This window comes from Grammomys surdaster, unplaced genomic scaffold (assembly GCF_004785775.1).
Source record: "Grammomys surdaster isolate TR1022 unplaced genomic scaffold, NIH_TR_1.0 263, whole genome shotgun sequence".
Classification (NCBI taxonomy): Eukaryota; Metazoa; Chordata; class Mammalia; order Rodentia; family Muridae; genus Grammomys; species Grammomys surdaster.
In genome coordinates this window covers 3128305-3155967 of record NW_021604704.1, presented here as the reverse complement: position 1 = coordinate 3155967, position 27663 = coordinate 3128305, and the positions used below count along the sequence as shown (strand labels likewise).

Below are 27663 nucleotides of genomic sequence, written 5' to 3'. Positions count from 1 at the left end.
AAGAATAATAAGTAGCATTATAACTTAGGACATCTGAAAATACTCAAGAAGTTTTGTAGTTGGTAGGAATCATGTGATTAGAGACTATTATCCAATCAGCTACTTCCAGAACAGACCTAACACGTTCAGCACCATAGATCAAACAAACATCAGTCATTTCCTCTGAATCTTTGTGGCCAGCTTCTGCTGGCCCATAGCATTTCTTTCTAGAGCTGGAGAGCTCTGCCACTGAATTGTGGGTGTTTTCCAGAAAGTTCTGAACTACACTGGCTCTCTGTGAGGGGTTATTATCCTTGTGCTCTTTTACTTTTGAGACAGAGGACAGGCAAGAAAGCCATGGAGGAAGAAGAAAGGATGACAGGAGACATGTAAACATTTTCTTATACATTATGGCACTGTGCCTTTTATTTATTCCTTTAAGATGGTTGTTCAACCCTAGATTCAATGTTAGCTCAGCTGTAGTTTACAGAGAACTAAGGTCACATTTCAAAATTTTAAAGTCTTATCATTGTTAGTTTACCATTTTGAAACAGTGTCTCATTATATAAGCACAGGCTGGCCTGAAACTCACAAACTTCCTGCTTCAGCCTTCTCAGTGGTGGGATTACAGATGTGTGTCATGTTATTGTCAAAATATTTATGTTTGGGAAAACATAGCTTAGATTCATAATGTAGCCATATCTCTGCTATGAAGTTTAACAGAACAAAACAAATCTAAAATATAATATGTCTTCTAGTTGCTAAATTTTGTTTTGATTCATACTGAAATATTAACTTAAATGATTTTAAAAACCCCAAAGTTTACTGAAATGGCAACAATTTTTAGAGATAATTTAGCTGTAGCAAAATTAATGGCCAGCACAAGGATGTGTTTATGGAAATCCAAACAGAACAGAAGTGTGATTACAAACCCCCTCAGTGAGCTCTTAGGGTTTTAAAATCTTACCTTTAGTTTTCTCCTTGCATTGAATTTCCTCAGTTGTTCTACTGTTTCTGGAAGATGAATTTTGTAGGCATAACGATCCCGCTCCTATAAAAGAAGATTATGATCATACATATCTGCTGAGAAAATGAAGAAGCTTAACATAAATTTGTGTAGGTCAAATTCTTAAACGTGAAATTTAGATTTAATTTTAGGAAACTGGTTATTTTATTCCATATACTGATCCAAGTTCGGATAGAGGTTCTATGAACATTAAAATTAATGGCTAAATAATAGTTTCTTAGTAATAATAAAGGGCTAAAGTTATAGATTATCTAATTTTTAGATAAAGTTATCATAATGGTTGTGAAAGCATGAAGTTATCTTTTTCTACTTAATTTTTTTAGTTAGCATGCAATATAATAGCTTTTTTATGACTTTTTTTTGCAGATACACACATACACATATTGTACTGAAGTTGTCTTCATTATGAACTGTCAGGTAAAATGAGCTCTTAAAAAAGAAGTCTATACTGATTCAGCATTCTGTACTGTCAGCAATAAGTGAACAACAAAACCATATAAAGTCTTCCAACTAGGACAGACTTTTCAAGGGGCATCTAATTCAACCATTTCACCCATACAGGGTCTGCATCAGTCCTTGCCCAGAAAGAAATCACTTCCTTTGTAGCAGCCCTTTAGAATTCCAAGAGAGTAATTTCAAACTCTATTTTAGAAAAATCAACCCAGACCCTTATCTTTTACCCTGCACAAAAGTCAACTCCAATTCCATGGATCAGATACTTTAACATAAGACCTGAAATTCTAAAACTGCTAAAGGGAAAAAAAAATAGGGAAAACACTTGAAGATACAGGCATAGGAAATATCTTTCTCAACAGGACCCTGGTCACTCAGGAAATAAGGTCAACAACAGACAAATGGGACCTCATGGTATTAAAAGGCTTCTGTACAACAAAGGAAACTGTCAATTGATTGAAAAGGCAGCCTATAGAGAAAAATCTTTGCTAGCCAGAGATCTGACAGACAAGCAATTTCTGGAATGTACAAAGGAGTAACAAGACCTAAGAAACAATCAACTCAACATCTGGGCTAATGAAATGAACAGATAGATCACCAAAGACGGAATAAATATGGCCATTTGAGAATACAATTCACAACTAGCCAGACTGGCAATCACCATGCAAACAATTGACAAACGATGGGATACTATTTACTGAGAGAACAACAGATATAGAGCAAAGTACCCAGCACAAAGGTCCAAGGAGTAAGAATGTGTGGAAATTCTAATAAAGAGCAAGCGGATTAATCCATGTAGAGAGAAGACAGTGATGGGGTAGTGGAGACAGATCAGATGGGAGCAGTGATGAGCATAGGCCACGTTGGGCTGCCTTGATTATGCACAGACAGGGATAGGATAGAGGTGCTTGCTGTCTCATGACTTGAGTGTGGTCCTCAGAACACACATGTAAGAAAGCGGGAACCAGCTCTACAAGCTATCCACTGACTCCTCCTCACAATATGTGCTATGGTAAATAAGTACAGAAATAAATGACTTCTACTCTCAAATGGCAATAAATAATTAAGTAAGCAAATAAATAAATGTTAAAACCTTATGAACATTCAGATACAAGTCAGTCTTTGTATGAATATACACTTAATTTTTCTAAGGAACGGACAGATTGGCTAGGCCATGTAAATGGGTTATGTTTAACTTTTTAAGAGGCAGTCAAACTGTTTTACAAATTGGATGTATCCCTTAACATTTTCAGTAACAGCATGAGTTACAGATGTTTTGTATATCTGTCAGCACTAAGTGTAGTTAGTCATTTATTAATTCTTTGCTTAGATTTATTTAATTTGTATGTTTTGCCTGTATATGTGCACCATGTGTATGCAGTGCCTGTGGAGGCCAGAAGATGACACAGATTCTCTGGAACTGGAGCTACAGATGGTTGTGAGACACCATGTGGGTACTGGGATTTGAACTTGAGCCCTTTAGTAGAGTGGCCAGTGCTCTTAATTGCTGTGCTACCTATCTAGGCCTAGTAATTTTTATTTAAGCCATTCTAACACAAGTGTACAGGTGTCCCTTTCTGTGGCATTATTTGGATTTCCTTAGTGATTGCTAATGCTGAACAGCTTTGAACATGTTTATCAGCTATCTGTGTATCTTTGTAAAAAATGTGTGCTCAAGTATTTTCAAACTTTGCTTTAGATTTGATGTTTTCTTATGGAGTTTTAAGAATTCTGTCCTTTATCAGATACCTAATTTGGAAGGATTTATTCTCACTTTGGAGTTTGTTTCTCATTCTCTTAATAGTGTCTCTCAAAGAATAGTTTTTAGCTTTGTATGTATTTGGAGGTAGAGCAGGATATTCTGACAGACTGAACATGGGTAATGGGACGAAGAAGACACCATGATACACCACAATTTTGGGGATGAGTAAATGGAAGTCTTGATTTCTACTGTACTGGGAAGACTAGGGCAAGCAGCTTGAAAGATGCATGTCTTGTTTGGATACACATCAAGAAATGGAGTTTATAGTTGATTGCGAAAACACTCCCTACCTAATACATAAACACTTTCCCCAAATTGTTAGGTATCTAAAATAAGGAAATTAGTTCAGAAGCGAAGTGCTGAAAGGACTGCCTAGTGGTGAGTAATGAGACAGAGCAAGCACATTTCATCACATGCTTCTGCTGATTAAAGGTCCTGGTAGGTTCCTTGATGAAGACTGAGAGCTGGAGAAAGGAAGGTAGACATTTTAGGGGTCCCAGGGTTGGAGGAGAAATCCTAGGCTGATATTGCTGCTATTTTACTTATTCTATTTACTTTGCTTTATTTTATTTTTTGATTCCTGATATATCCTAGCCTAGGTGTTAACACTGCAGCTTGAGAAGTCAAAGGACAAGAAACATTGACAAAATGTGCCCCAAGAAATGCCCACAGAGAAGAAGCTGTCCATGCAGGATAGACCCTTCTGTCTTTATGCCCTATTAGTACCATTTGAAAAATCTATTCACAGCCTGGCTGGCTTCCTTTCAGACTAGAAACTTCACTACAACTATGACCCTGAACTCTGTGTATTCTTAATTCTACTTTTGTTAGGATGGATATTCATAGCAAGCTATCATTAATTTAGATAGATAAAGACGTTAAATGGATGAAAGTCAATAAACTATAAGGGATTCATATATTACTTGGTTTAATACTCAGATTCCTTTTCAACATGGAATAAATAAAAAAGATCTGTTTTTTTAATCAAAGAAATAATTCTTTTTGCTTTTATTTTTAACTCAAAACAATGATACTTTGACTTTGACACTTTATTATAAGAATTTTCATCATTCTATTTCTTTGCTTTATACTAATTGAAGGCATTTTTATTAAATGATGGCTTACATTTTGGCCTTTCTAAATCAACATAACTTACACCCACTGTAATGGAACACATATATACAGGAACAGGGGCTAAATGTAGACTAAAGTTGCTCCCTCCAGCTAGGTAAGCTCCTTGCTGACTTCCTCACCTCCAGATGACACATAAGCAACGCGGGTAAACAATAGTTCACACACAGCAGGTGACTCTGAGTTCAGCTTTCCAGACTTTTCCTTTTATATTCTGACATTTTAAAACATTTTGGTGCCAGAAATCTATTCTGCATAAAGCTGAGACTACTTAGGGTGAGAACTATAATCATCGGTAGAAACAAGAATTTCCAGGAAGAAGTATGTTATTACACAGGATAAGCTTTGATAATGTAAGGCACTGTAACTGTATAATGCTAAGACTTTTTATAAAGGATCTGAAAAATGATTTAAACAGCTGCTATTGTCCTTATTTGGCATTTAAAGTAACTTCTAAATGACAAAAGATCCTTATTAGAAAAAACTGAGAGAAGCAAAGAAGAAATAGGAATCTTCTAAGATGTTCATTTCATGTCAGGCAGAAAAACATACTAAAACTTACTAAAAGTAAAAAAGTATTGAAGAATCTATTCTTTTCCAGGAAAATCAGAAAGACTAGTATTAGAATATCAAAAGGCTGAATGAAGATTTCAAAAGCAATATTCTTTTATATGTTACTGGGGACCATTCTTGGGCATTTATGCATGCTAGGAAAGTGCTTTATCATTGGATAATAATATCTCCTCAGCCCAAGAAGGATCAAGATTAATGGAAATGTCAAAAGTACTCTATAATATCATTCCACATTGTAGTCACCAAGACACATTATTGATGGATATTTTTACATATGTTAGTGTCTTGCATACCTCTGAAGAAGCATCATATAATAGTTACCAGGGAAGATTTTACCAAGAAGTTGGTAGCTAAATATGGATCTGCTGTGAGGAAACAAATCACAAAGTGACCTAGAGAAAGAATCTTCTAGGGAGACAGTATGATTACTATAGGAGTGTTGAGGCATGTGAATGTAAGCAATCAAAACCAATCACATGTGAGATCAAAAAGATCCAGAAAACTGATAAGGTAGGAAAGAGGGAAGTGGCTGGAGCAATGTCATCTAATTAGTGAAAGGGACAGGATAATAGCATAAATGATGGATAATGGTAGGCTGAACTAAAAGCTTGGCTCTAATAGTAATAACTTTTGTGACTTATGGCAAAATTCTGAACATGTCTGAGGATGCATTCTTTTTTAGGAAGCACGGATTTCCTCGAATTATAGCACAATGATTTAATGAAACAATATTATTTTTGATGTCCTAAGATATGACTTTCCTTAATCTAGAAAAATGAGATACAAAAAACCTTCTGAATGTGTCTCTTCCCTAAAATTGTAAATGTACACCTAGTGCCTACTGGAAACCAGTGAAATCCTACAGAGTATACAGTCATACTCAATGTAAAGATAACGTAAGACAAAATGGTTACTTTAGCTGTTCCTTTTCATCTTTGGTACACGTGTTGCTTGACAACAGCCTGTCTTAATTTGATTTTGTGCCCAGTCCAATAGCTAAATATCGTACATGTCTCAGACAAGGTGCAAGACAGCAAACACAATGAACAAAATTGATGGCAACGCTGAGGAACAAGTAATGAGCGGAAAGGTCCATCCTGTAGAATTCTTTAAGGCCAGTGTGGAAGGTGACCCGGAAGCAATGGTACCTTAAGCCATGGGTGATTCAGTGCTTCATAAACGGTGATCCTTTCAGCAGGATCCAGCATCAGCATGCGGCGTACTAGGTCTTTGGCACTTTCAGAGATATGGCTCCACTGCCTTGGATTCATCTGAGGAGGAAACAAAGAAAGCTACACGGTTATCTTCAAGAAGTCAGCACATTATTATTATTATTATTATTATTATTATTATTGTATTTCAGTGTAACATTCTCAAGGCAAATAAGAGATTAAAGGACCTGCTTCCAGAGGAAGATTATACATGCAATGCTTTGTGGTTTTGTTCCTCATTATTTATATCAGCAATTATTCTGTTGGTGTTGCTATATTATAATATTTGCAATATTTGAAAGGTCTGCCCGTGACTCTTGTTTCTCGTTTTTGATTCTCACCTGGAAAGGCTAGAATATACTGATCTACAAAGTACTGAAATAAATTTGAAGTGAAAAAAATTAAAGAATGATTCTTTTTTGGAAACAAGGTTTCCTTAAGCCCAGGATAGACTAGAACTCACTGTGTAGCCCACACTAACTATGAACCTCCAGTTGTTTCTACCTTAGCCCCTTAAGCGCTGGCATTACAGGTTTGTACCATCACACCCAGCTAAAGAGTAGAAAACAGTGTCTTCCAAAGTTAGGATCAGGTGTTGAGTGTGGTATGGATCAGTATAGTCTTAGCAACTGAGACACTAAGACAAGGGAATTAAGAGTTTGAGGTCAGCCTAGACTGGGTGAAAATTCCTATAGGAAGAAAAAAACATACATACACATAAGACCTAAAACAAAACTGGGGGCAACGTTAATTGTGAAGCTATAAAAAAATAATTAGTTGGATATTCTGACCAATTCAATATCTAAGGAAAAATATACTATCATCATAGCTCTGTAAAATAGCCAATTCCACTTGTACATTGTACTCAGGGAAGTTCGTTCTTTTAGAGAGGAGACAACTAATTCATGTGGTAAAACTGAGTAAAAGTAAACAAAAAGAATTATACATTTTCCAAGTGTTTTGGTAATGGCTGTGGATCTTTGAGGGAAAAACTGGAAGGCTCCTGGGAAAGGGATATGTCTAAGCCCAGAAATGAGAAAAATACTCAGGAAAGTGCTCAGAGCTTGGAGCTGGGAAGGGAAGTGGGAACTGGAGATAGTGGCAAAAGTGGAAGTTGCCTGATTGAATGACCACACAGGAGCTGCCTGGTGCCAGGAGCTTCATATATAGTATCCAGCTTCTGTAACTGTTGCTGTTGGTTTTCAGTGAGGAGACAGAACCCTGGGCCAACTGCTCTGCCGAGGAACTACATCTCAGAGATCCATGTCACCTCTTAAGAGAAAATGATTGAGAATGAATATAATTTAAAGCCAAATGAAATCCCAGTACTTGCATCACGGCATAAAGGAATCATTCCAGTTTGGCTGAGGGCTAGCAACAGACACTGAGCTTTAGGCTCAGGTGAGGCTTTGAACATACAGATGGGGAGGGCAAAGCATCTGCATGCTAGGGAGAGCTCTTACAGTTGGACAGTGTTCTAGTTTCCTTTTCTTAGAGGCAAAATTACTAAAGCAATCACTTTCATTTGTTGAATCTCATGAGGTAACTGGCACGAGGCTGCTTAAATATTGTCATTCTATTGGAATTGTGGTCAATGGACCTGTTTGAAATGCATTGTGCTGACTGATTAGGCATTGCCTAGATAGTTATGCTTCCTTGTCTTCCCCCCCTCCAACTCATCACAAGCTAGAGTTATCTGGGAAGGGGAAGCTCAATTGAGAAGATGTCTCCATCAGATAAGCCTGCAGGTAAGTGTGTGGGATTCATTAATGATTGATGTGGGAGGGGAGGGCCACATCTGCTCATCCTGGGTTGTATAAAAAAAGCAGACTGACAAAGCTTCGGGGCACAAGCCCATTAAGCAACATTCCTCCATGGCCTCTGCTTCACTCTCTGCCTCCAAGTGTTGGCTTTTCCTGTAAGCCAAATAAACCCTTTTCCCCCACAACCTGCTATTGGCCACAGTGTTCATCACAGCAGTCAGAAACCTAACTAAAACACCCTTCTTCCCTGCCCTGGGCCTCATGTGACTTCATTTGTGACTTCATCGAGCTTTTCTAACAAATGTCCACGATCAGGATTTTACTGCTTTTTTTGGGTAAGTACCATCAGGGTGTTGAGATGATTTTTTTTTTGAGATGTTTTAAAATAACCTAAAAGTGTGTGAAATGCAGAACAAGATTGGAAATATAGTAAGTATTGAAGATGAGAGCTCTCCTCTACCCTTGTGTGTTTGACTATTTCCATGATAAAGAAGCAGCAATGCATATTGATAGAATCATATCATGGTATGTCAAAAAAAGAAAGAAAAAGAAAAAGGAAAATAAAAAGAAAACAGTTGAGGCCCATGAAGTTCACAGAAGTGGCAGAAGTGGCCCCATACTTTAAACTGCTGCTGAAGACCTGGGCCTTTTGTAAAGGACACCATGAAGACAAGCAAGAAGAGAGACTAGCTAAATAAAGTTAGAAATAAATTCTAAGATGCAAGGCTTCAAACCCTTGGTACAGAAATCATGCTATGGTTGCTACCTTATCACTTCTTATAATATTGCCATTATTCGCTAAGAATAGGAAATTTTTAAATAACTTAATTTTTAGACAGTACAAACAGTCAAAATTACTTACCAAGGCTTAAAAATAAGTATTCAATGCTTTAAAAATAGGCAAAATCAAATACCAGACATTGTTGGAATGAAGTACATTGCCTTGGAAACCAGGAAGTAAGCAAGTGAACAAACACAAAGGAAGAATTCTATTATTAGCAAATGCTTATAACTCAAAAAGGCAGGTGGGAGAGTTTATCATGTGCTAAGTACGCCATCAGCTGCTGGGAAGACTGACTGAAGTGCTCAGTGCAGGTCCTGGTGCACATGAAGTACTATGTCTCTGCTGCTATCCTTAGCAGACTAGCGCCTGACTTGGTTTGTTTCCTTCTCTTTGGTAGTTTTGAGACAGAGCCTCACTTATGTAGCTTTGGTCTGGAGCTTGTTACGTAGCTCAGATTAGCTCAAACTCATAGAGATTCTCCTGCCACAGCCTACCAAGTGCTGGGGTTAAAGGCATGCACCGCCATGCCTGGCCCTTCATTTTCAACTGAGTTTCTTCCAATGCATTAGCATCTGTAATTTCATTTGATTTGGTAACATTCAACCAGAAAGCCCAGTCTTTGTATTACCGGTAATATTCACAATCTCCCAGGATAGGAGGGGGACCACTGCTTAATAAGCAATCTCCCAGAGTATTTAGTTACTTTGAAAGTATTTTATTTACTGGCCAACTAACTCTAAGACAAGTAGAAAAACCTATATTTACAACTTCTTTCTGTTTCAGAAAGATACTGTTTGCTCTCATGAGCTGACAGTGCCCAAGGTACATAAACTAAAGTATTTGGCAGTTCACCTCCTCGTGCTTTAGTTATACTTTGAAAGGATAAGGCTGTAACTCTGAAAGCACTTTCAGCTTACTTATGATCGAGAGTCCTTAGAGCTTTTTTGATATAACTCTTCATAATGTCAGTCATAGCATTGATTTTTTTTAAATAATGAAAGCAGTAATCTAATAATTACAAGACAGTGATAATATCTGAGGCTTTCAATGCACAGTAGCTAAGGACTATGAATGTGTAAGCCATATCAAAATGCCTCGAAGATGGGGCTGGAGAGGTAGCTTAGCTCTTCTGGAGGACCCATGTTTGTTTCCTAGCATCCACATTGGGTGGGCTCACTACTGCCTGTATATCTAGCTCCAGGGTATTCAATACCTTCTGCCTCTGCAGGCTCTTGCATTCATATGCACCTACCTACATGCAGACACATACACAAAACTAATGAAAACGAATTCTTTAGAGAAAGTATCTGTGAACTGTTATTATGAAACATGTTGTAAAGCTCACATGCCAGTTCACTCTGCAATAAGAAAAATTTTTGGCTATGATGGTGGAAACTTAAAATTGAGATAAGAAATGATTGAAAGTACCTGAGTGAAATTTCCATTTGAATGTTATAAACTAGGAAAAAAGCTTTACAAATAAAGGGCTTTTCTTAACCATATGAAAGGCCCACAGAAGTCTGCTGCTCACTGAGTTGAGCGCATGATTACTCAAGGTTACTCAAATTTACTGAGACGCCATCGTGCTTCACAAGGCTACTGGGTTCTGATGGCAACAGAGAGCTTTGCTCTGGAGGGGTAGGGACTAAGGCAGCAGTAAGTTAATGAGCAGACAGACAACAACTTCAAAACAAATACCTTTCTCAGGATCATTTAATTTGAATGGAAAATAAGATGGCCATAATCCATTACCTTGTATTTTCCTTTAATAATGCCTTCAAACAATCTTTCCTTGGTTCCATAGAAAGGCAAACAGCCGCTGAGCAGGATAAAAAGGATCACTCCACAGCCCCAGACATCCACAGGCTTTCCATAAGGCTCTCTCTTGACCACTTCTGGGGCCATAAAGTGAGGTGTTCCAACGCGTCCTGTATTTAAAACAGCAACATTATGGGACACTGGCTTTGTGAAATGAGCTTTTTTTCTACCTGAAATCTGAAAATTAAAAAAGCAATATCAGTTTGAATAAAAAAAAATTTACCAATATCAGTGTTCCATTACTTCTTTTCCCTTTCTAAAAGGAATTCATGGGAAGCAAAAATAGTTACTCTGACCACTGGGTCAGAAAAGACTGGGTCTAGAACAGGACTCTGGTCCTCTTCTCTGAATTCTGCATGTTATATAATAGGTCTTCTATTTCTTGCTCCTTGAAGAATTTTAAATGTTCCAATTTAGAGCAGAGGAAAGGGAAGAGTGAGTTGGCCAGCCTGTACCTGCCCTAAGGAGAGGTAGGGGCAGGGAGAGGGCATAAGTGAGCAACAGTTTAATGGAAAAAGATTGCTTTTAACTGCCAAGTTCCTATTAGATCAATCATAGCAATTCTCAATGGCTCCTGGAATGGGAATTCTTAGCCTACTCCTAATGTTAACATTTGAAGAGAACATAAGCAAACAGACTGCATCCATTAAAGCAAAGCCAGGGACTCCCTCCCATGTAATCCTCTTTGATTCTCATCTTCTTTAAAGAGTTTTTGTTTTTTTCCTCCCTCTCTCACAAAAACCGGTTTTCTAGAAGGAATGTGGTCCTAGCTGCTTGTACACTATAACCATCTTTTCACTGAGCACCCTCGAGGTAGCCTTTTTCTCTGTGGAGGAATAAAAGGCTTCAACTCTGCTGGGCAAGGACTTTGGGAAATCCCACTGCCTGACCAACTTGGCGGCTCTTCTACATTCTACAGGCCCAGCCCCACCCTTCCTTCCTCCACCTTTTGACCATATGCATGACTCTTCTTATGCTCAATCCAAGATTATTTTTACTTTGGAGATTGTAAAATACTTTATATCACCGTGGTCCTGAGTTTAAAAAGAACCTAAGAGGCCTTTTAACCCATCTACAGAGAGTATGTTGCCAAGGCCTGTTGATGGTTATCAAACTCAGCTGGGGTGGAGGGGCTACTTAGTTCCTCAATTTGGATTTCAGATGCGCCTTTCCTGCAGGTCACTCTGCGGTCCCTCCCACTTCTTAAAGGAAGAGATTAAGCTGAGAGTTCCAGCAGAGACAATACCTTCACTTAAAGTGTACAAAGAAAACTCAGCACTGGCTACAAGGACCTGATGAGAGAAAATTTTTTATTTTTGATTGTCTGATTCTGCTTCTTTAAGTAGCAACACTGATTTTACAGTATTGGGAGCTGAACTTCCCACCTCCTTGGAAGCTTCCATAAGGCAGGGTCCCAGGATAATAAACATTGTTTTGATGGACAGGGCAGGAGCTGTCAGGAGTAAGGAAAAGCAGGGCCAAGAACTCGGGGTACCATTTGAAGTACAGCTACTAGAACCCATTTGACATCCGCTGAAAAGTTCAGATGGTACTTTGACACACAACTCCTATGACTTCCTACTCAGGTAGAGTGACTCATTGTGGGGGTAGAGTGATTCATTGTGAGGGGTCTCCTTGTGGGGAATAATTGAAACCTCCACAGTCAGGCCCAGTCATCCTAAAGATGCTGTCTCCATCAATGTGGACTGAAGACTGCCCCCACTATGGGGACATTTGTGCTCTTTCTTCAGGAGGATGTATACTTTGAGTTCAAAAATTTGCTCAGAGGTGGCAGATACAGTGGTGGCTTTTTAATGTCAAGAACATCAGTAGAATGCTTGTGTTTGCTACCAAGTTTCTCTATCTCCCCCTCTATCCCTCCCTCCTTTCCTTCCTCCCTCCCTCCCTCCCTCCCTTCCTCCCTCCCTCCCTCCCTCCCTCCTTTCCTCCCTCCCTTCCTCTTTCCCTCGCTTGCTTGCGACCACTTGACTTTTATGACTTTGAGCACAAAATTCTAAGAACAGGAAACCAATTACCAAACCAAACACGTAACTGTTTTTGAAATACCTCAGATAGGTACATAAATATTTGAATGCTAATTTCAATGAAATAATAAAAGCTTGCTTCATACTTCAGGGAGGGAGATGTTCTGAGTGGCTATGCTTTTAATACTTTAGGATTTGAATCTTTATACATATGACCATTGTTACCTTCTGCATTTTGTAGGCTTTTTACAATTTCCTGACTAGTTTTTCATAGGATGTTGCACAGCATTTAGCCCTTTCGTGGTGACTTCAGTTGTCACCCTGGCTATCAACAAAGGAACTATGCTACAGAACAGACTGCTCTCTCAGGAGCTTCACAGGTATGTAATGATGGACCTCTGTGGTATCAGATGGCTTCTGTGCATTTTGTCACCTGGCTTGCCTTTTCTTTCCTCTCACCATGTTTTCTTCAGTCCTGGCATCTCTTGATTTGTTGCCTATAATCTGCTACTGACTGGGAAATGGCTAGTCACTAGAGTCTTTCATTTAAACATTTCTAGAGTGCTTGCCAGGTCCTAGCCACTGTGATAGGTGTGGTAGATACTTGGAGCAATGAGCCATGGCTCTCCAACCCCTTACAAATCTCTTGTCTTTGCTGTTATTACATGTTTGATCAAATTTTGTTAAGAAGTAGACAAGCTAGATAGTTCTGGTTAGATGGAAGAAGGGATAGGTCACATAACTAGGACAGTTATAATATGCTTGCTTTTAAATGGCAATAATTATTAGCTTAGTCTTCAAGCAAACAGCTAAATGTGACAGATAAAATGACAAAAGGCATTCTAAGCAGATAGAATAGCAGGTGCAAATTATGAGGGGATACAAATGTTTTCTGGGTTGTATTCAGAGTAAGTGGATTCTCTAAACAGTTGAATGTTAGATGGGGAAAATGTTATGTGTTTCTGGCATGTAAAACATGTAAGGGAAGATATTCTTTTCTCTTTGGAGTTCAAGTAATCAAAGAGTCCAATCTACAAGAAAAGAGTTTTCTGTTCCAAGTTGATAAATATTAGTAAAATTTCGAAAGTACTTTAAACAGAAGGAAAGCTTTTTTTCCCCTTAAGGAGAATCATGTGTCCCTTAACTATTCACTGTGTTTTTAAAGGTACTGTAATGTTTAAAATAGTTATTTCAAGGGTATGTGGAAAAGTGCATTAAGAAATGACAATATTTTGACTACCAGAAAGTACTTTAGGACTAGGCTGCACCTCGGCAGAGTCCCTGCCTAGCATGTGCAAACCCTGAGTTCCACTCCCAGAGCCAACAACGGGGTGTGGTGGTGTATCTGTGGTCCTAGTGTTCAGGCATGGAGTCACGAGGATCACAAGTTCAGATCTTCAACTTTTTATCAACTTGGAGGCCATCCGGGGTCACATAAAATTCTTTCTCAATGTAAAATAAAACCTTTTTAGAGTATAGAAAATAGTAATTTTTGAATAATAGACATGCTGTGAGTTCAAAACCGTTGAAAGATAAAAAATTAGAGGAAGAGTTCATAGTCTTTAGGAAAGTAGGTGAACTTGGGGGCAAACTTAATGAATCTACCCCCATCAATATTTGTGAAATAGTCTATGCCAGAATGAATATGAACAGAATGCAGATCCAGCGTAACAGACACAAAGTCATTTTAGCATATGACATATAAAATGAATTTGGTTCATTTTCTCTCATTCTCATGTTTATTGGACATGCTTAGCTGCAAAAGTATGTAAGATTAGAACTTAACACAATTTAATTTCAGAGAGCAATGTGGTAGAGAGTGATTTTTAAAATACAAGTATAATTCATGCTCATTTTTCAGAAGATGGTCCATGTTATTACTTCTTGATGCTCTAGCCACAATCAAACGGAATGAAATGTCTTGTGTAACAGACAGCTATTTAAAAAGTTATGCTTAGCCGGGCGGTGGTGGCGCACGCCTTTAATCCCAGCACTCGGGAGGCAGAGGCAGGCGGATTTCTGAGTTCGAGGCCAGCCTGGTCTACAGAGTGAGTTCCAGGACAGCCCGGGCTATACAGAGAAACCCTGTCTCGAAAAACCAAAAAAAAAAAAAAAAAAAAGTTATGCTTTGGAAAGCATTTTACATGAGCATTTGTTTCATTTTCTTTTATGGGATGGTATCTTGCTATGTTCTTCAGGCTGGTTTCAGACTCAAAGCAATCTTGTCTCAGCCTCCCAAGCGCTGAGATTCTGTGTGTACATCACCACACCTCACTCAACAGAGGTATTCTGATGGTTGGCAAATTGACTTGAAGACTCCAAGCAGAAGGATATACTTCATGTTTTTATTCTTCATGAAGCTGTTAGTACTTGGAGCACTGCCTACACTAACAGTACAGAATGGAGAACTACGCAGTTTGCAAAACTAAGAAATAGAAGTAAATCCTGGGCACAGTTGTGGTCTGAATTTTGGAAAAGAATGCATAAAAACCCTACAATACTGGAATCTGAATTAGCATCCATTTCTGTACACCGGTGAAAAATTTCACTTTCTATTATGGCACAGGCATTTTAAAATCATGTTTTGCCTTGGTTAATGAGAGCACCAGCCTGTATCCTTTTCCATTTGCTCTTCACAGACACATAGGCTGACGACTTTAGCAGTCTTCTTTGATATATAGAAAAAGGAAAATGCTAGGAAATTTAAACTTAGACATGCTGTGACCCTAAAAGGTAAACCCATCTATACTAGAAGTGACTTTATTTGTCCAGCTCAACTTCCAAATGGTGACTTCTTTGTGCACTGTTCTTGGACTGTGCTTCCGTAGGGTTTCTTCTCTGAAGTGCTAGGCATACGATAAAGAAATCTACACAGTACTTTCTGCAGTGCTGGAGACGGAACCCAGCACCCCAGGCATGCTAGACAAGAGCTCTGCTACTAAAGTACACCTACAAACCCAGAGTCTAATCTCAAGGGACAAAAATTCTAGTTATGACTATAGAGTCACTAAATTGAAAACTATCTGATAGCTTTGGGTAGAATAGGAGGATGTGAAACACTCAGGCTGGATTAGTGTCTAGTTTGAAATTTTACAGCAACTTAAAAGTAACCAGGTTTTCAAGGGGGACATTTTAAAGTGGTCTTACCTCCAGCAACAAGTCCAGATTCTCCTAACTGAATGGCTACGCCAAAGCCTCCAAGCTTAACAGGTGCCGAGTTTTCTTTTGAGGCAAGGAGAACACAGTGGGGCTGAAAAGAAAAAAAAAGCAACAATCAAATCAAAGATAAGAATTAATGCAAAAGAATTCAGTTTACATAAAACGAAATAATACAATATAGTCGCACTTAAAAAAAAAAAAAAAACAAACCTTGGGAATTGGTTTGGCAAGATGGCTCAGAGGCTCCAAGTCTGACAACTTGCGACTAACAAGGTGGAGACTCCTACAAATTGTTTTCTGATCCCCCAACCTTCCCCAAAATAAAAACTACATGTATTAAAAAACTATTATGAAAACAAATCTCAATTTTAAAAAAGCTTCTGAAGCTGAGCAGTGGAGGCACACACCTTTAATCTTAGCACACAGGAGGCAGAGGCAGGCAGACCTATGAGTTCTAGGACACCTAGGACTACACAGAAACCTCATTTCATATTAAAAAATAATAAATAAAAGCTTCAGAATTATTTCAAATGCTTGAATTCTTTGTCCTTTTCTCATTTCTGAATTCTTTCTCTAAAGACTTTAGGAATTATTTGTTTCCAAGATTAAGCTATCACCCAGAAAGCATGGGTCCTTAAAAAGTACAGATATATTTTCTTTTTTTGTGCAATAGCCTCTGTATTTGATTGACAGTTTATATTTGAGCAAAAATACATGGCAAGCTTCTTTCTGCTACAACATGGTTTTACTTAAAGTCACTACAATTTGACCCTTAGGGAATACCAGTAGCCTTTTCTTTGTTCACATTCCCCATCCTCTCTCTTTTCTTTATGTTTACTACCCCAGAGTAACAAGAATAGCAAATGGCTATTTTGTTGTTGTTAGAGACAGGGTCTTACTACTTAACTCTGGTTGTCTTGGAACTGGCAATGTAGATCAGGATGGCTTCAAACCCACAGAGATCTGCCTGCCTCTGCCTCCCAAGTGCTGGGATTAAAGGCGTGGATGTTGGGTTTTACTAACTTGAATTGATCTGTGTTCCCAGGGATTTCTTCCTGGGCATTGCCTGTGGTGACAATGTGGTTTCCTGTGGGATTTTATCTTCATCTATTTCTCCATGGAAATTTGTTGGATGTGGTATCAGAAAAGAACGTAGTAGTAGTGACCTTTGGTGTCTACTCACATACTATATTCTATACCTAACAGGACATTTGGATGATTCTCAACACATGGTCTAGTATAAAAAAACAATCCTTTTAAGTTATGGCACTTTTTAGTCTCGCTTATATGATGGACCTACAAGTACTTGTAAGGGACCCAGTATGTGAGCTGGGAATTGATATGATTTTAAATAAGTTTAGCTGACAAGATAGTTGCCTTGAAAAAGGCTCCTCCCACAACTCTGTACAATAAAACTGACCTAGTGTAATCACAGAGATGTTCATGGTGATAAGTGGAAGTGGGAAGGATCTTCCCAATGAGAGCCTCAGAAATCTACTTTGGAAATTACTCCAACTGTTAGGACAATTAAAAAATACATAGTTTATCATAAAGAAAGATGAATCCTCAAATATAAGTGTACATAGTATATGAGAACAAAAGGAAGGAAGGAAGGAAGGGAGGGAGGAAGGGAGGGAGGGAGGAAGGAGAAAGAAAAAGCTGGTAGACAGATGAATAGTGAACCAACTGATATGACAGAGCAGTGAGAAGACTGTATGGGAGCTGGGGTGCCGCTCACTGTAGAGCTCTTGTCCAGCTCAGGCCTGAGAAAGCATGGGCGTGATGCAGGAGAAAAAATACAGCTTAGATCCAAACAGGGTCTCTTGGTCATGTCCATGGAACCATCTTATCACCTTCTTAGTGACAAGTATAGCTTTAAGTCAGAAGCCAATGGTACACTCTTCATAGTCTGTTGACTATATGTCTTCTGAAGTTAATGTTATATTGCAATCCAGGAAATTCTCATCACTATGTGGATTCTGCCATTTTCAATCAATTATCTGTCAAGAGTCATAAAATTTGAACCTCAGGTGAAAAATAAAATATACCTATTGATACAAATGGATAGATAATAAACCAGAAAGCATATAATGTAAAATTAGGAAACTGCTATTTTATTTGTGGGTGTCATAGGAGCCCTTATTGTGACAAAATCCAGAGACTAAGATGAAGTTAAAAAAAAAAAAAAGCAAGCCACATAGAAGCAAGCTCTGGGCAGAGAAGTCAATAAATACAAAGGTCCAGATATGTGTGGAGGCTTGGTATGTATAAAGATTGGAGGGAAGGATAGCTGGGAAAGAATGAATAAAGGCAGAGTGTTAGAAAATGTGATCAAACATCCTTAAAAGCATGATTAACACTGGATTTCCCACTGATCATGATGGAAAACCACCCAGAGCCTCTGAACAGTGGGCACTGTAGTCACTTTTGGGTTTAGAAAGGATGGTGCTGAGTACTCTGCAGACCAGTGACTATAGGAACATAGGAATGAGAAAAAAAGAGGCCACCACAGCTGGTTAGGCATGAGAGGATGGTGATATGGAGAGATGAGAAGAACTTATGTTCTAAAGGGAAAGCTGGCAGGAGCTGCTGATGGATATATGAAAGAGGCAGGTCAAGCTTGAGAAGCGGGTTCTTGCAATGAGCCTTGGAGTGAAAAATAAAGCCACTACTTACTGAAATGGAGAATTCTAGGGGAATTGTTTGAAAGATAGACTATTATTGAGTCTTATAAAATAGGGTAGGATAGGAGCTGGGATTAGAGATGTGAATTTGGGGATCAACAGCTAAGATAATGAATGAATGAAGTTTCTGAGAGAGTGACTACTATTAGAGAAGGGGACAGAGAGTTGGGTCTCAGTGGGTAAATGGAGGGCAGAAAGATGAGAAGAATCTAGCAAAAGGAAACAATAGTCAGACGGGGAAACAAGGTGAACATCAGAGTTTGCATCTCAGAAGCCAAGGGAAGAAACTTCTCAAGAGGAAATGCTTACTAGTGATCAGTTACTACAGTCATTTAAATTGAGAACTGAAAACAGATGATTAGCTTTGGCAATTTGGAAGTTAATAGTATCAATAATAAAAGTGGTGTTGGTGGCATGATAGACATAAAAACATCCACTGGACTAGGTTCTGCAGGGAATGGGTATGGAGACAGTAAGTAAAGACATCAAAATGCTCTGTGCTAGGAATGGAGGCAGGGGATGCAGCTAGAGTAACACGTGGAATTGAAGAAGCTCCCTTTCAACCATGTAACATTTACAATTGGAGGAAAATGAATAAACTTCCACAAACCTATCACCTTGTATGAACAATTGCTGATATCCTGTCATTCTCTGAAACTTTTTATTACACTCGTGTATATATATCCTTGTGTGTATAATTGTGTGCCATATTAGAGGACAACTTGTACATATCAGTTTTCTTTTCACCTTTTAGGTTCTGGGAACCACACTTAGTCATCAGGCTTGTTGGCATCCACCTTTACCAGCTGAACAATCCTTCTGCCATCTTGTTTTACTTAGCCTCATTTGTTACTCTTTAAGTATTCCAAAACCAATCACACAATTTCACTTATTTACCAAGTTCAGTGCCTCTAACAGAGGACTTAAAGATAATGTCATGGTATCCTTGGCAAAGAGTGGAATCAGATCTAGTAGTGGAGAAATGCCCAAGAGACATGCTAGAAAGTAGCAGGTTTATGCTCTTCAAAACTAGCTCTGGACTCAAGGAATTCAGTGAAACTAAAGAAGTATCACAGATAAATGTAATCTTTTTAATTTTGCTCTAAAAATATTATTAGGGCAGCTGATGAAATTTGTAACAAGGATTGTCAAATACATAATGGTATTCTTTTCATGTAAATTTACTGATTTTGATTACTGTGCTGTATAATGTAGCTTTTTTTTATAGGTCTAAAAGTATGTCCTGAACCACCCCCATCCTATTTTAAAGGAAACTAAAATAACTTTTTCTTGTGGTTATGCTTTTATTTTGTCATATAATGAGGCTCATTTAGTTTAATTAGATTAGTACAGTTTGGTGTTTTAATTACAGAAAACATGCCTGTACTTCCAAACTCAAAACTGCAAAACAAATTATATTCAGAGGTCTAGCTTTTCTTTTCTTTTACTTTGCTTCAATATCTCCCTCCTTATTTTTGGGATATTAAAAATAAGAAGAAACATATATAGAAAAATGCATGCATTTCCTGTAATGTGCCTTATAGATATAGAGGAGGTTCCTTTCTAAGTGTTTCTGTTTTCTTAGGGAAGCAAAAAGCAACTCGTAGGTGAGAGTGGGGAAGGAAATGGGGTTGCTGGCAGTTTGAGAAGGTCGAAGGTGTGAAACACTATTTTTGAGGGAGGATGAACTAGGGCAGTGGCAGTTACATTTTAATACCAGCGTCACACAGACTGTTGGGCCTCATCCCCAGATTTTCTGGCTTTTGGGTCTGGATGAGCTTAGGGTATGCATCAGTTGCAAGCTTCTGGATGTTTTTTGATGCTAGTGGTCTGTAAGTCATCTTTTGAGAATTACGGGACTAAGGACATTAGAATTCACACTAAGGGTTTCTGACAGTGCAGGGGGCCCTTAAGGTTTCTGATCGCCAATCTGAAGACAGGCTACTCTGTGCGACTGTATGCTTGCATACAGAAGTCCTCATCTTCACAGGGGGGGGCAGGACTGGAGGAGGAGTAAGCTGAACTTCATTAGGGTTGGGTTTCACATAAAGAGGGGATGGTGACAAAGTTCAGAATGATCAGGAACTAGAAGATAATACTTAAACCTTACATCCATGAGAAAATGTGGCTACAGTATGAGAACACTAAAGCTGAAAAACCCAATTTTGCAATGGATGACATAAGTGTGGGACAAAACTAGTATTTATATTGTATTTCAGGAGATAAAAAGCACTTTAAGACTCAGTCATGAAAATCCTACTAGAATTTTAGAGATATTTGCATATTCATGTTTGTTGTAGCAATCTTCATAATTATCTATAAGTGGAGATAACTTACATGCTTATTGAAAGATAATAAATAAAGAAAACGAAATATAGGCAAACAATGGAAATATGTAGCCTTTAAAACAAAGGAAATTATGTTACATGCTATTGCATGGGTGAACCTCCAGGACAGTAGGCTAAGTAAAATAAACAAGTCACAAAAAGGTGGTATAATTGGACTCAGTGTCACAGAATCATGGTTGCCAATGTTGGGACTAGAGGCAGAGAAAATTCATGTATAGAAGGTTTAGAGGTTTAATTTTGCAACATGAAAATGTTATGATGATCTGATTCATGATGATATAAGTACACTCAGCACCAGTGCATGACAGACTCAAAACTGGCTATGTGGTAAATCTAGCGGTATGTGTGTCATTTACCACAGTAAGGACAAAAAAATGCTGCTGGACAAATAGAGTAACCATCTTCCTTCTCAGAGATTCTCAGGGGAAGTAAGAGTTATGAAACATTTTTATTCTAACAATGTAAAATTATGGTCTCAAATACTATGATTCTTAAGCAAACTAAACTAAAAGCTCTGGAGACTGAGGTTCAGAAGAACTGCCCAGAAATACTTACAATGTTAGACAAAGCCCAGTGAGTTAAATACTATTTAAACAAAGCTGGAGATGACAATCATGTTCTAAACAACAACCAAAAGGGGAAATGACACTCGAGTGCAGGGCCAGCAGTTACACAGATGAATTGATGGTGGTTACACAGGGGACTGGGACCAGAATGGAAGCTGCAGAGCCTCGTCATATTTTCCTTGAAATAGGAGAGACCACTCCAGCTTACTTGGGTGAGTTTCTTATTGTGCTGAGGAGAGGCTAGCACTACAAATCCCACCTTGTCTCCAAATTGTAAGATGTTTTGGGAAATAAATCCACGGAAGATACAAAATGATACTAAAATAATGTAGACAGCAAATAAAACTTCAGCAAAACTGAAGAGTAAAAAAAAAACCTATTAATAATGTTAGTATACTTTGGGGGAGAAAGTTCATATACTTCATGATGGTAGCAACTTCTAAAATGAATCCAGAAGGAAATGGAAATTCAGGAGTTGTACTCTAAAATCCATACAGGACATCACTCTTCCTTTCTTAGGAAAGGCAGAATTTGCTCATTTCTGCTTGTATTTTATAGTTAGCATTTTAGGGGATGACTGACACACTCCTTAGTTTAGGCTAGAAGGGACTCATACAGAAGATGCAATTTCCTAAAGTCCAACTTGAAGCTGTTGCTAAGACTGGTGTCTTTTCTTAGCTCCAAACGGGGCCCAAGGGCTGTCACACTGAAAAAAGAAAGAAAAGGGGAAAAACAACTGTACCACATGTGAATATAAAAAAGAAGAGAACTCTAGCCAATTGCACCACCACCGGATGGAAGAGCCCAGCTGACACAACCTGGTCTAGGGAGCTTTGGGTTTACTCCCTTTACTTCAGAAAAGCCTCAACTGTAAGTATTCTCTGATTTTTAAAAAGCTGCACACAGGAACCTCTGTTTTAGTTAAACCTTGATTATCTGAATGCTCAGAGTGAAGCTAGGTGTATGCTTGTATGCTGGTAATGCTATTCTGCTATCAGCAAATCTTGGCTTTTTAGAGTCACTGAGTAAACTGCTTTGGATGGCACCTCTGCTTTCAAAGGAGGTTCTGTCTTTTTGGATAGAATAACTATTAACAATAGTCACATTGTTTATTTGCACTGCGTAGTCTTAATGATTTGCAGCTATATTTGAATTAACAATAGTTACTTTCAGACATTATAAATTCAATTGTGATATGATATAGATTGCCTTTCTATTATCTCTTGACTTCACTATGCTATACTGTCTCTTCATCTTAAATATTTTTATTATGCTTTTACTATCTTATGGTACAGACCAGCTACAATTTAATTTTTGTGTTTTGGAAGTAAATAAAGGGAATACTCTGGAAAAGAAAAAATAGACCACAATATACTTTTAAAAATGAATTCAAACAACTAAAAGTAAAACAGTTAAGTTTACAACACAACTAAATATAGTACTAATATCATTATTTCCCAAGTAACATGCTTTCAATTGTTCTGTATGCAGCAGTTCCTGCAATTTCTGAAGTATGGCCCGAATAGATTCAGTCATTACTTTCAGTCCATTATCACATAGGTATGTATTTCAACACATGATACTGATAGAAACAATACCCAAATACCATGTTAAAAGCACTTTTCTTGGCTACAGTCACCGAAGAAAACCTGGGAGAGGTAGGATGGTGGCAGATGGGGTACGAGTGCTTTCACAGGGCTACAAACATAGGAACGGGGTTTACTGAGTAACCAACACTACCCACTATTAGAGAATGAGCAGGACTCCTGCATGAGTTACAAGTCAGGTCCGCTATGTCAACAGGCTATGCACACTTATTTCTCATCTTCACTGGCAAATTCTTACATCAAATAAGTAGCTTTTGAAATATGAACAAACAGCCTAAAGAATAATTAGTGGACTCCAAGTGTGGTGGCGCCTTTAATCCCAGCACTTGGGAGGCAGAGGCAGGCGGATTTCTGAGTCTGAGGCCAGCCTGGTCTACAGAGTGAGTTCCAGGACAGCCAGGGCCACACAGAGAAACCCTGTCTTGATCTGCCTCCCTCCCCAAATTAATGATAACGATCAGTGAGTGAATGATACCAACACACCAGCTGACTTATAACGGACTTATTTACTTTCTTGTTTTTGCAGTATTGAATATTGAACTCCAAGGGCTTTTTGCTTGCTAGGCAACTGCTCTTCCATTTAGATATGCACCTGGCCTGCTTTTAACTTGTTCTTTTGAGGCAGGGTCTCACTAAGTTAGACAGTATTGCTGTAAGCTTGTGATTCTTCTGCCCTGGATTCCCAAAGAGCTGTGATTACAGGCATACATGAGCCACCAAGCCCAGCTCCCAATTTACTTTAAAGATGACACAAGTTAGTTACCAAATTTGAGACAGGCTGTAATTTGTGAATTGGTTGGTAATCATTGGCTGCTGGCCTGCTGCTATCTGGTATGCCATGCTTCTGTTGCTGATGAAACACACTGCTTTTGCTTTATTCTCCTTCAACTTGACACTAACAGCTCAAAAGACTTATTAGTGCTTTCATCCAACTGGTATTGATAACTTAATTTTACTTGCACATTAGAGCTGAAGAAACAGTCTTAGGATATGTTTGTTCTCTGTGCTGATATCTTCCTAGAAACATCTTGATTATTACTCTCTGGCCCAGAAATAAGACTGGAAATTCTGATTAATGATTTGATTTCATGAAGTCTGGGTTTACTTGCATACTCTTTTTTTTTCTTTTTTTTTTTTATTGGATGATTTATTTACATTTCCTATGTTGTCCCCTTACCCCATCCCCCACCACCCCCTCGGAACCCCCAATCCCCTCGCCCCTCCTCCTTCTTCTCTGTGGATGTAACCTCTATCTACCCCCCCACTCCCACCTCCCCACCCTCAAAATTCCCACCCCCTGGGGCATCCAGCCTTCATGAGGTCAAGGTTCTCTTCTTCCACCTATGCCCAGCAGGGCCCTCCACTTTTACATATTCAGCTGAAGCCCTGGATCCCCCACTAAGTGCTCCCAGGCTGGTGGTTTAGACCCTGGGAGCTGTGGTTGGTTGGTATTGTTGCTCTCCTCATGGTGCCACAAATCCTTTCAGCTCCTTCAGTCTTCACTCTAACTCCTCTATTGAGAACCCCATGATCAGTTCAATGGCTAGTTGTGAGCATCTGCCTCTGAGTATGTCTGACTCTTGAAGGCCTCTGAGGAGATATCCATATCAGGCTCTTATCAGCATGCACTTCCTGTCTTCCACATCAGCATCTACCTTTGGTGATTGCACATGGGATAGATACTCAGGTGGAGTGGTCTTCAGACGGCCCCTCCTTCAGTTTCTGTCCCTTACTTTGTCTCCATATTTGCTCCCTTGAGTATTTTGTTGCTCCTTCTAAGAAGGACCGAATCACCCCCACTTGGTCTTCCTTCTTTATGGGCTTCATGTGGCCTGTGAGTTGCATCTTGGGCATTTTAAGGTTCTAGGCTAATATCCAATAATCAGTGAGTGAATACCATGTGTGTTCTTTTGTGATTGGCTTACCTCACTCAGGATGATAATTTCTAGTTCCATCCATTTACCTAGGAACCTCTCGAATTCATTGTTTTTAATAGCTGAGTAATACTCCATTGTGTAAATATACCACATTTTTTGAATCCATTCCTCAGTTGAAGGACATCTGGGTTCTTTCCAGCTCCTGGCTATTATAAATAAGGCTGCTATGTACTTGCATACTCTTATAGACCTAGCAAATGGAAATATTAATAACTTCCAGAAGAGCAAAGCTAGACAGTACAACCTCTTTGTAAAACAACTAAAGTAGACAGTGGTAAAGGACTCCTGTTACAACTACTATTAGTTGATAGAATTCATCCTTAATAAGGAAATGGTGATCAGTTATGACAGAAATGAAGTCTACCAAGGAGGTTCAGGGTCTTTCAGAGTCAGAGTTGAGTCCCAACTTGGGCACTACTACTTAAGAGCTTTGAGGCCACAGTACCGATGGCTCTTTCATTACCTTCCATGCTATTATAAAGACTATATAGAGCCAAAGAGATGGCTCAGTGGTTAAGAACACTGACTGCTCTTCCAGAGGTCCTGAGTTCAATTCTCACATGGTGGCTCACAACCATCTGTAATGGGATCCGATGCCCTCTTCTGGTGTGTCTGAAGACAGCTACTGTGTACTTATATACATGAAATTAAAAAAAATTCTTTAAAAAGGCTATATAAATGAAATCATATTATGTGTTCAAACAGTATCTGGATCACAGTAAATGCTAAATAATGATTAGTTAATCATTTGACTATTTAGCTCAAGTGTTCCATTTTGACTATACACTGGATAACTCTCATGAATTTTTAAACCAGTGTATCAAGCCCATTCGAGAACAACTATATCAGGGTATCTGGGAAGAAGCTAGACATTGGTATCTTCAAGGAGATGCTCATACAGAGACTAAAGTTCCACTGAGAATCCCTCTTACAGAGTATTGCAGCTTTGAGTCTGTAGTTGAAGAGTTAGTACCTTCTGAGCTAGACTGCTTCATTCTGCAAAAGCATCATCTCACAAGGAGTCAATACCTGTCTCTGTACTTTACAGACTTCTCGCTTTGCTCTCTGCACATATGCATAAGAAGGGGAGAACTTCTTCTTCATGGCCTTGTAAAACATTCTCATCTATAGGTTAATGCACTTATTTCCTTCAACTTATATCTATAACAATATTTGAATTCCACTTCTCCTTGTTTGGTGCACAGTCTTTCTTAAGTATACCACTGGGGATGATAAAAAAAAAAGATATTTCAGGGGAGACTATCAGCCTGGGACAGAATCCAGGTCAACAGTAACAATTTTCATTTAAAATACCACAGATTTTTGAGTTAAACCAAAGATGGGGTTCGTTTTTGCTGTGTCTACATTACATTGCTGATAGAGGACAGGGAACTGTGTTATTGTGAATACAGTTGACGCTTCCAGTATTTGTACTTTTAACACTTTACATCTACTTTTCCAAACTCCTTCTTTAATTCTGTAATATTTATTGGGCTAAACACCTGGCACACAGAGAGACAAACAAAACGGACTCGGTTCTTAATCCTATAGGGTTTAAAATCTATTAGGAAGAAAAACTACTTACAGATGGCTATTCCAAGTCACTTCAGCTTCCTGAGTCACATCACTTGAATCTCAGCATCCTTTCACTTATGGTTAGGATGTTTCTATCTGAGACTCTGAGGGCTTCCTATGTAAACACTGCACAGGTTTCTCTCCCATTACTGGTAATGTATTTTGTGGTATCAGCAGCCTGCTACCTTTCCTAGATTGTCTCTTCCTTTTAAGATCTCAGATCACAAGAAACGGGCCTGGATGTTTCTACAAGCATTATGAAATCTGTCTTCTTGCATCTGAGAGACAGCCTCAGCTCTTCCTTCATTTCTTTCTCCCTCCCTCCCAGTTCCCTTCTCTCTTTCTCCTTCCATGGTCCTAAATTGTGGAGACCTTTCTCAAGATGGCTTAACAGAGCTTCCTCCTCACCAGCCACTTCCTCTTCCTTGAAACCAAGTCTTTCCTTCAGTCTGTAAACATTTAAAGCTGAACACTACTTTCTATTAAAAGCCTTGACCAAAATATAGTTTTAAGAGAAGCTACATTTTTCCAAATATTTTTCTCTCTATAGAACATTGAATGAAGAAACTGATTATGTAAAGATAAATGTTACATATTTATTCTCTTATACAAAATCTAGATATAAAAATATAGCATATAGAAGACACAAAAGCAGAAGGAGGAGGAGGAGGATGTGGGAGAGGAATGGGCCTAAGGGAGGGAGAACAAGGGGAAATAAGGAATGTGAAGAACACAAAGACTGCATGCTTCTTTCATGTAGATTATACAATTAACTATCATGTTTCTCTATCTATCTACTTATCCATTCATATGACATCAAAGCAGAGAGGCACAATTTTGGGGAGGGAAGCAGACAGATACGCAGAGGAGAGTGGTGGGAGTGAATATGAGCAAAGGACAATGACACAAATGTATAAAATGCCATATTTAGTGAAATGTATTTTGTATGCTAACTAAAACCACTTAATTTTAAAAGGAAACAAAAAATTGAACAATCTTTTGTGCTGAGATGTGATTAAGTGGTAGAATTTTTGCCTAGTGGGTATAAGGTTTGAAGTTCAATCCTCGGCACTATAAAAGAACTGCAACACAAAAAATTATCACAATTAAGATCTACCCTTTACAGCTGGATAGTGGTGCATGCCTTTAATCCTAGCACCCAGAAGGCACAGAAAAGTGGACCTCTGAGTTTGAAGTCAGCCTGACATACAAAGTGAGTTCCAGGACAGCTACAAAAAGAAACCCTGTCTCAAAAAACCAAACCAAACCAAACCAAACCAAACCAAACCAAACCAAACCAA

General features: G+C 38.6%; 2 protein-coding genes across 8 annotated transcripts in view; one reads left to right on the top strand and one right to left on the bottom strand.

Moving 5' to 3' along the window:
* Window positions 1-27663, bottom strand: part of Cask (calcium/calmodulin dependent serine protein kinase) — a 337083-nt gene that overhangs the window by 97265 nt on the left and 212155 nt on the right. For all 5 annotated transcript variants that reach the window (XM_028776008.1, XM_028776009.1, XM_028776011.1 and 2 more), the window contains 4 exons: window positions 15634-15736; window positions 10436-10611; window positions 6074-6196; window positions 947-1030 (listed from right to left, as the gene is read on the bottom strand). In XM_028776008.1, coding sequence (XP_028631841.1) covers window positions 947-1030; window positions 6074-6196; window positions 10436-10611; window positions 15634-15736 — 486 coding nt within the window. The remainder of the gene's footprint in view (window positions 1-946; window positions 1031-6073; window positions 6197-10435; window positions 10612-15633; window positions 15737-27663) is intronic.
* Window positions 12737-27663, top strand: part of Gpr34 (G protein-coupled receptor 34) — an 18360-nt gene continuing 3433 nt past the window's right edge. The window contains exons 1-3 of one of the 3 annotated variants that reach the window (XM_028776016.1): window positions 12737-12866; window positions 21922-22113; window positions 22735-22803. The gene's annotated coding sequence lies outside the window, so the exon portion shown is untranslated. Of the gene's footprint in view, window positions 12867-21342; window positions 21456-21921; window positions 22114-22734; window positions 22804-27663 lie in introns of those variants that run through there. The other 2 variants (XM_028776014.1, XM_028776015.1) reach the window with 2 other exon arrangements.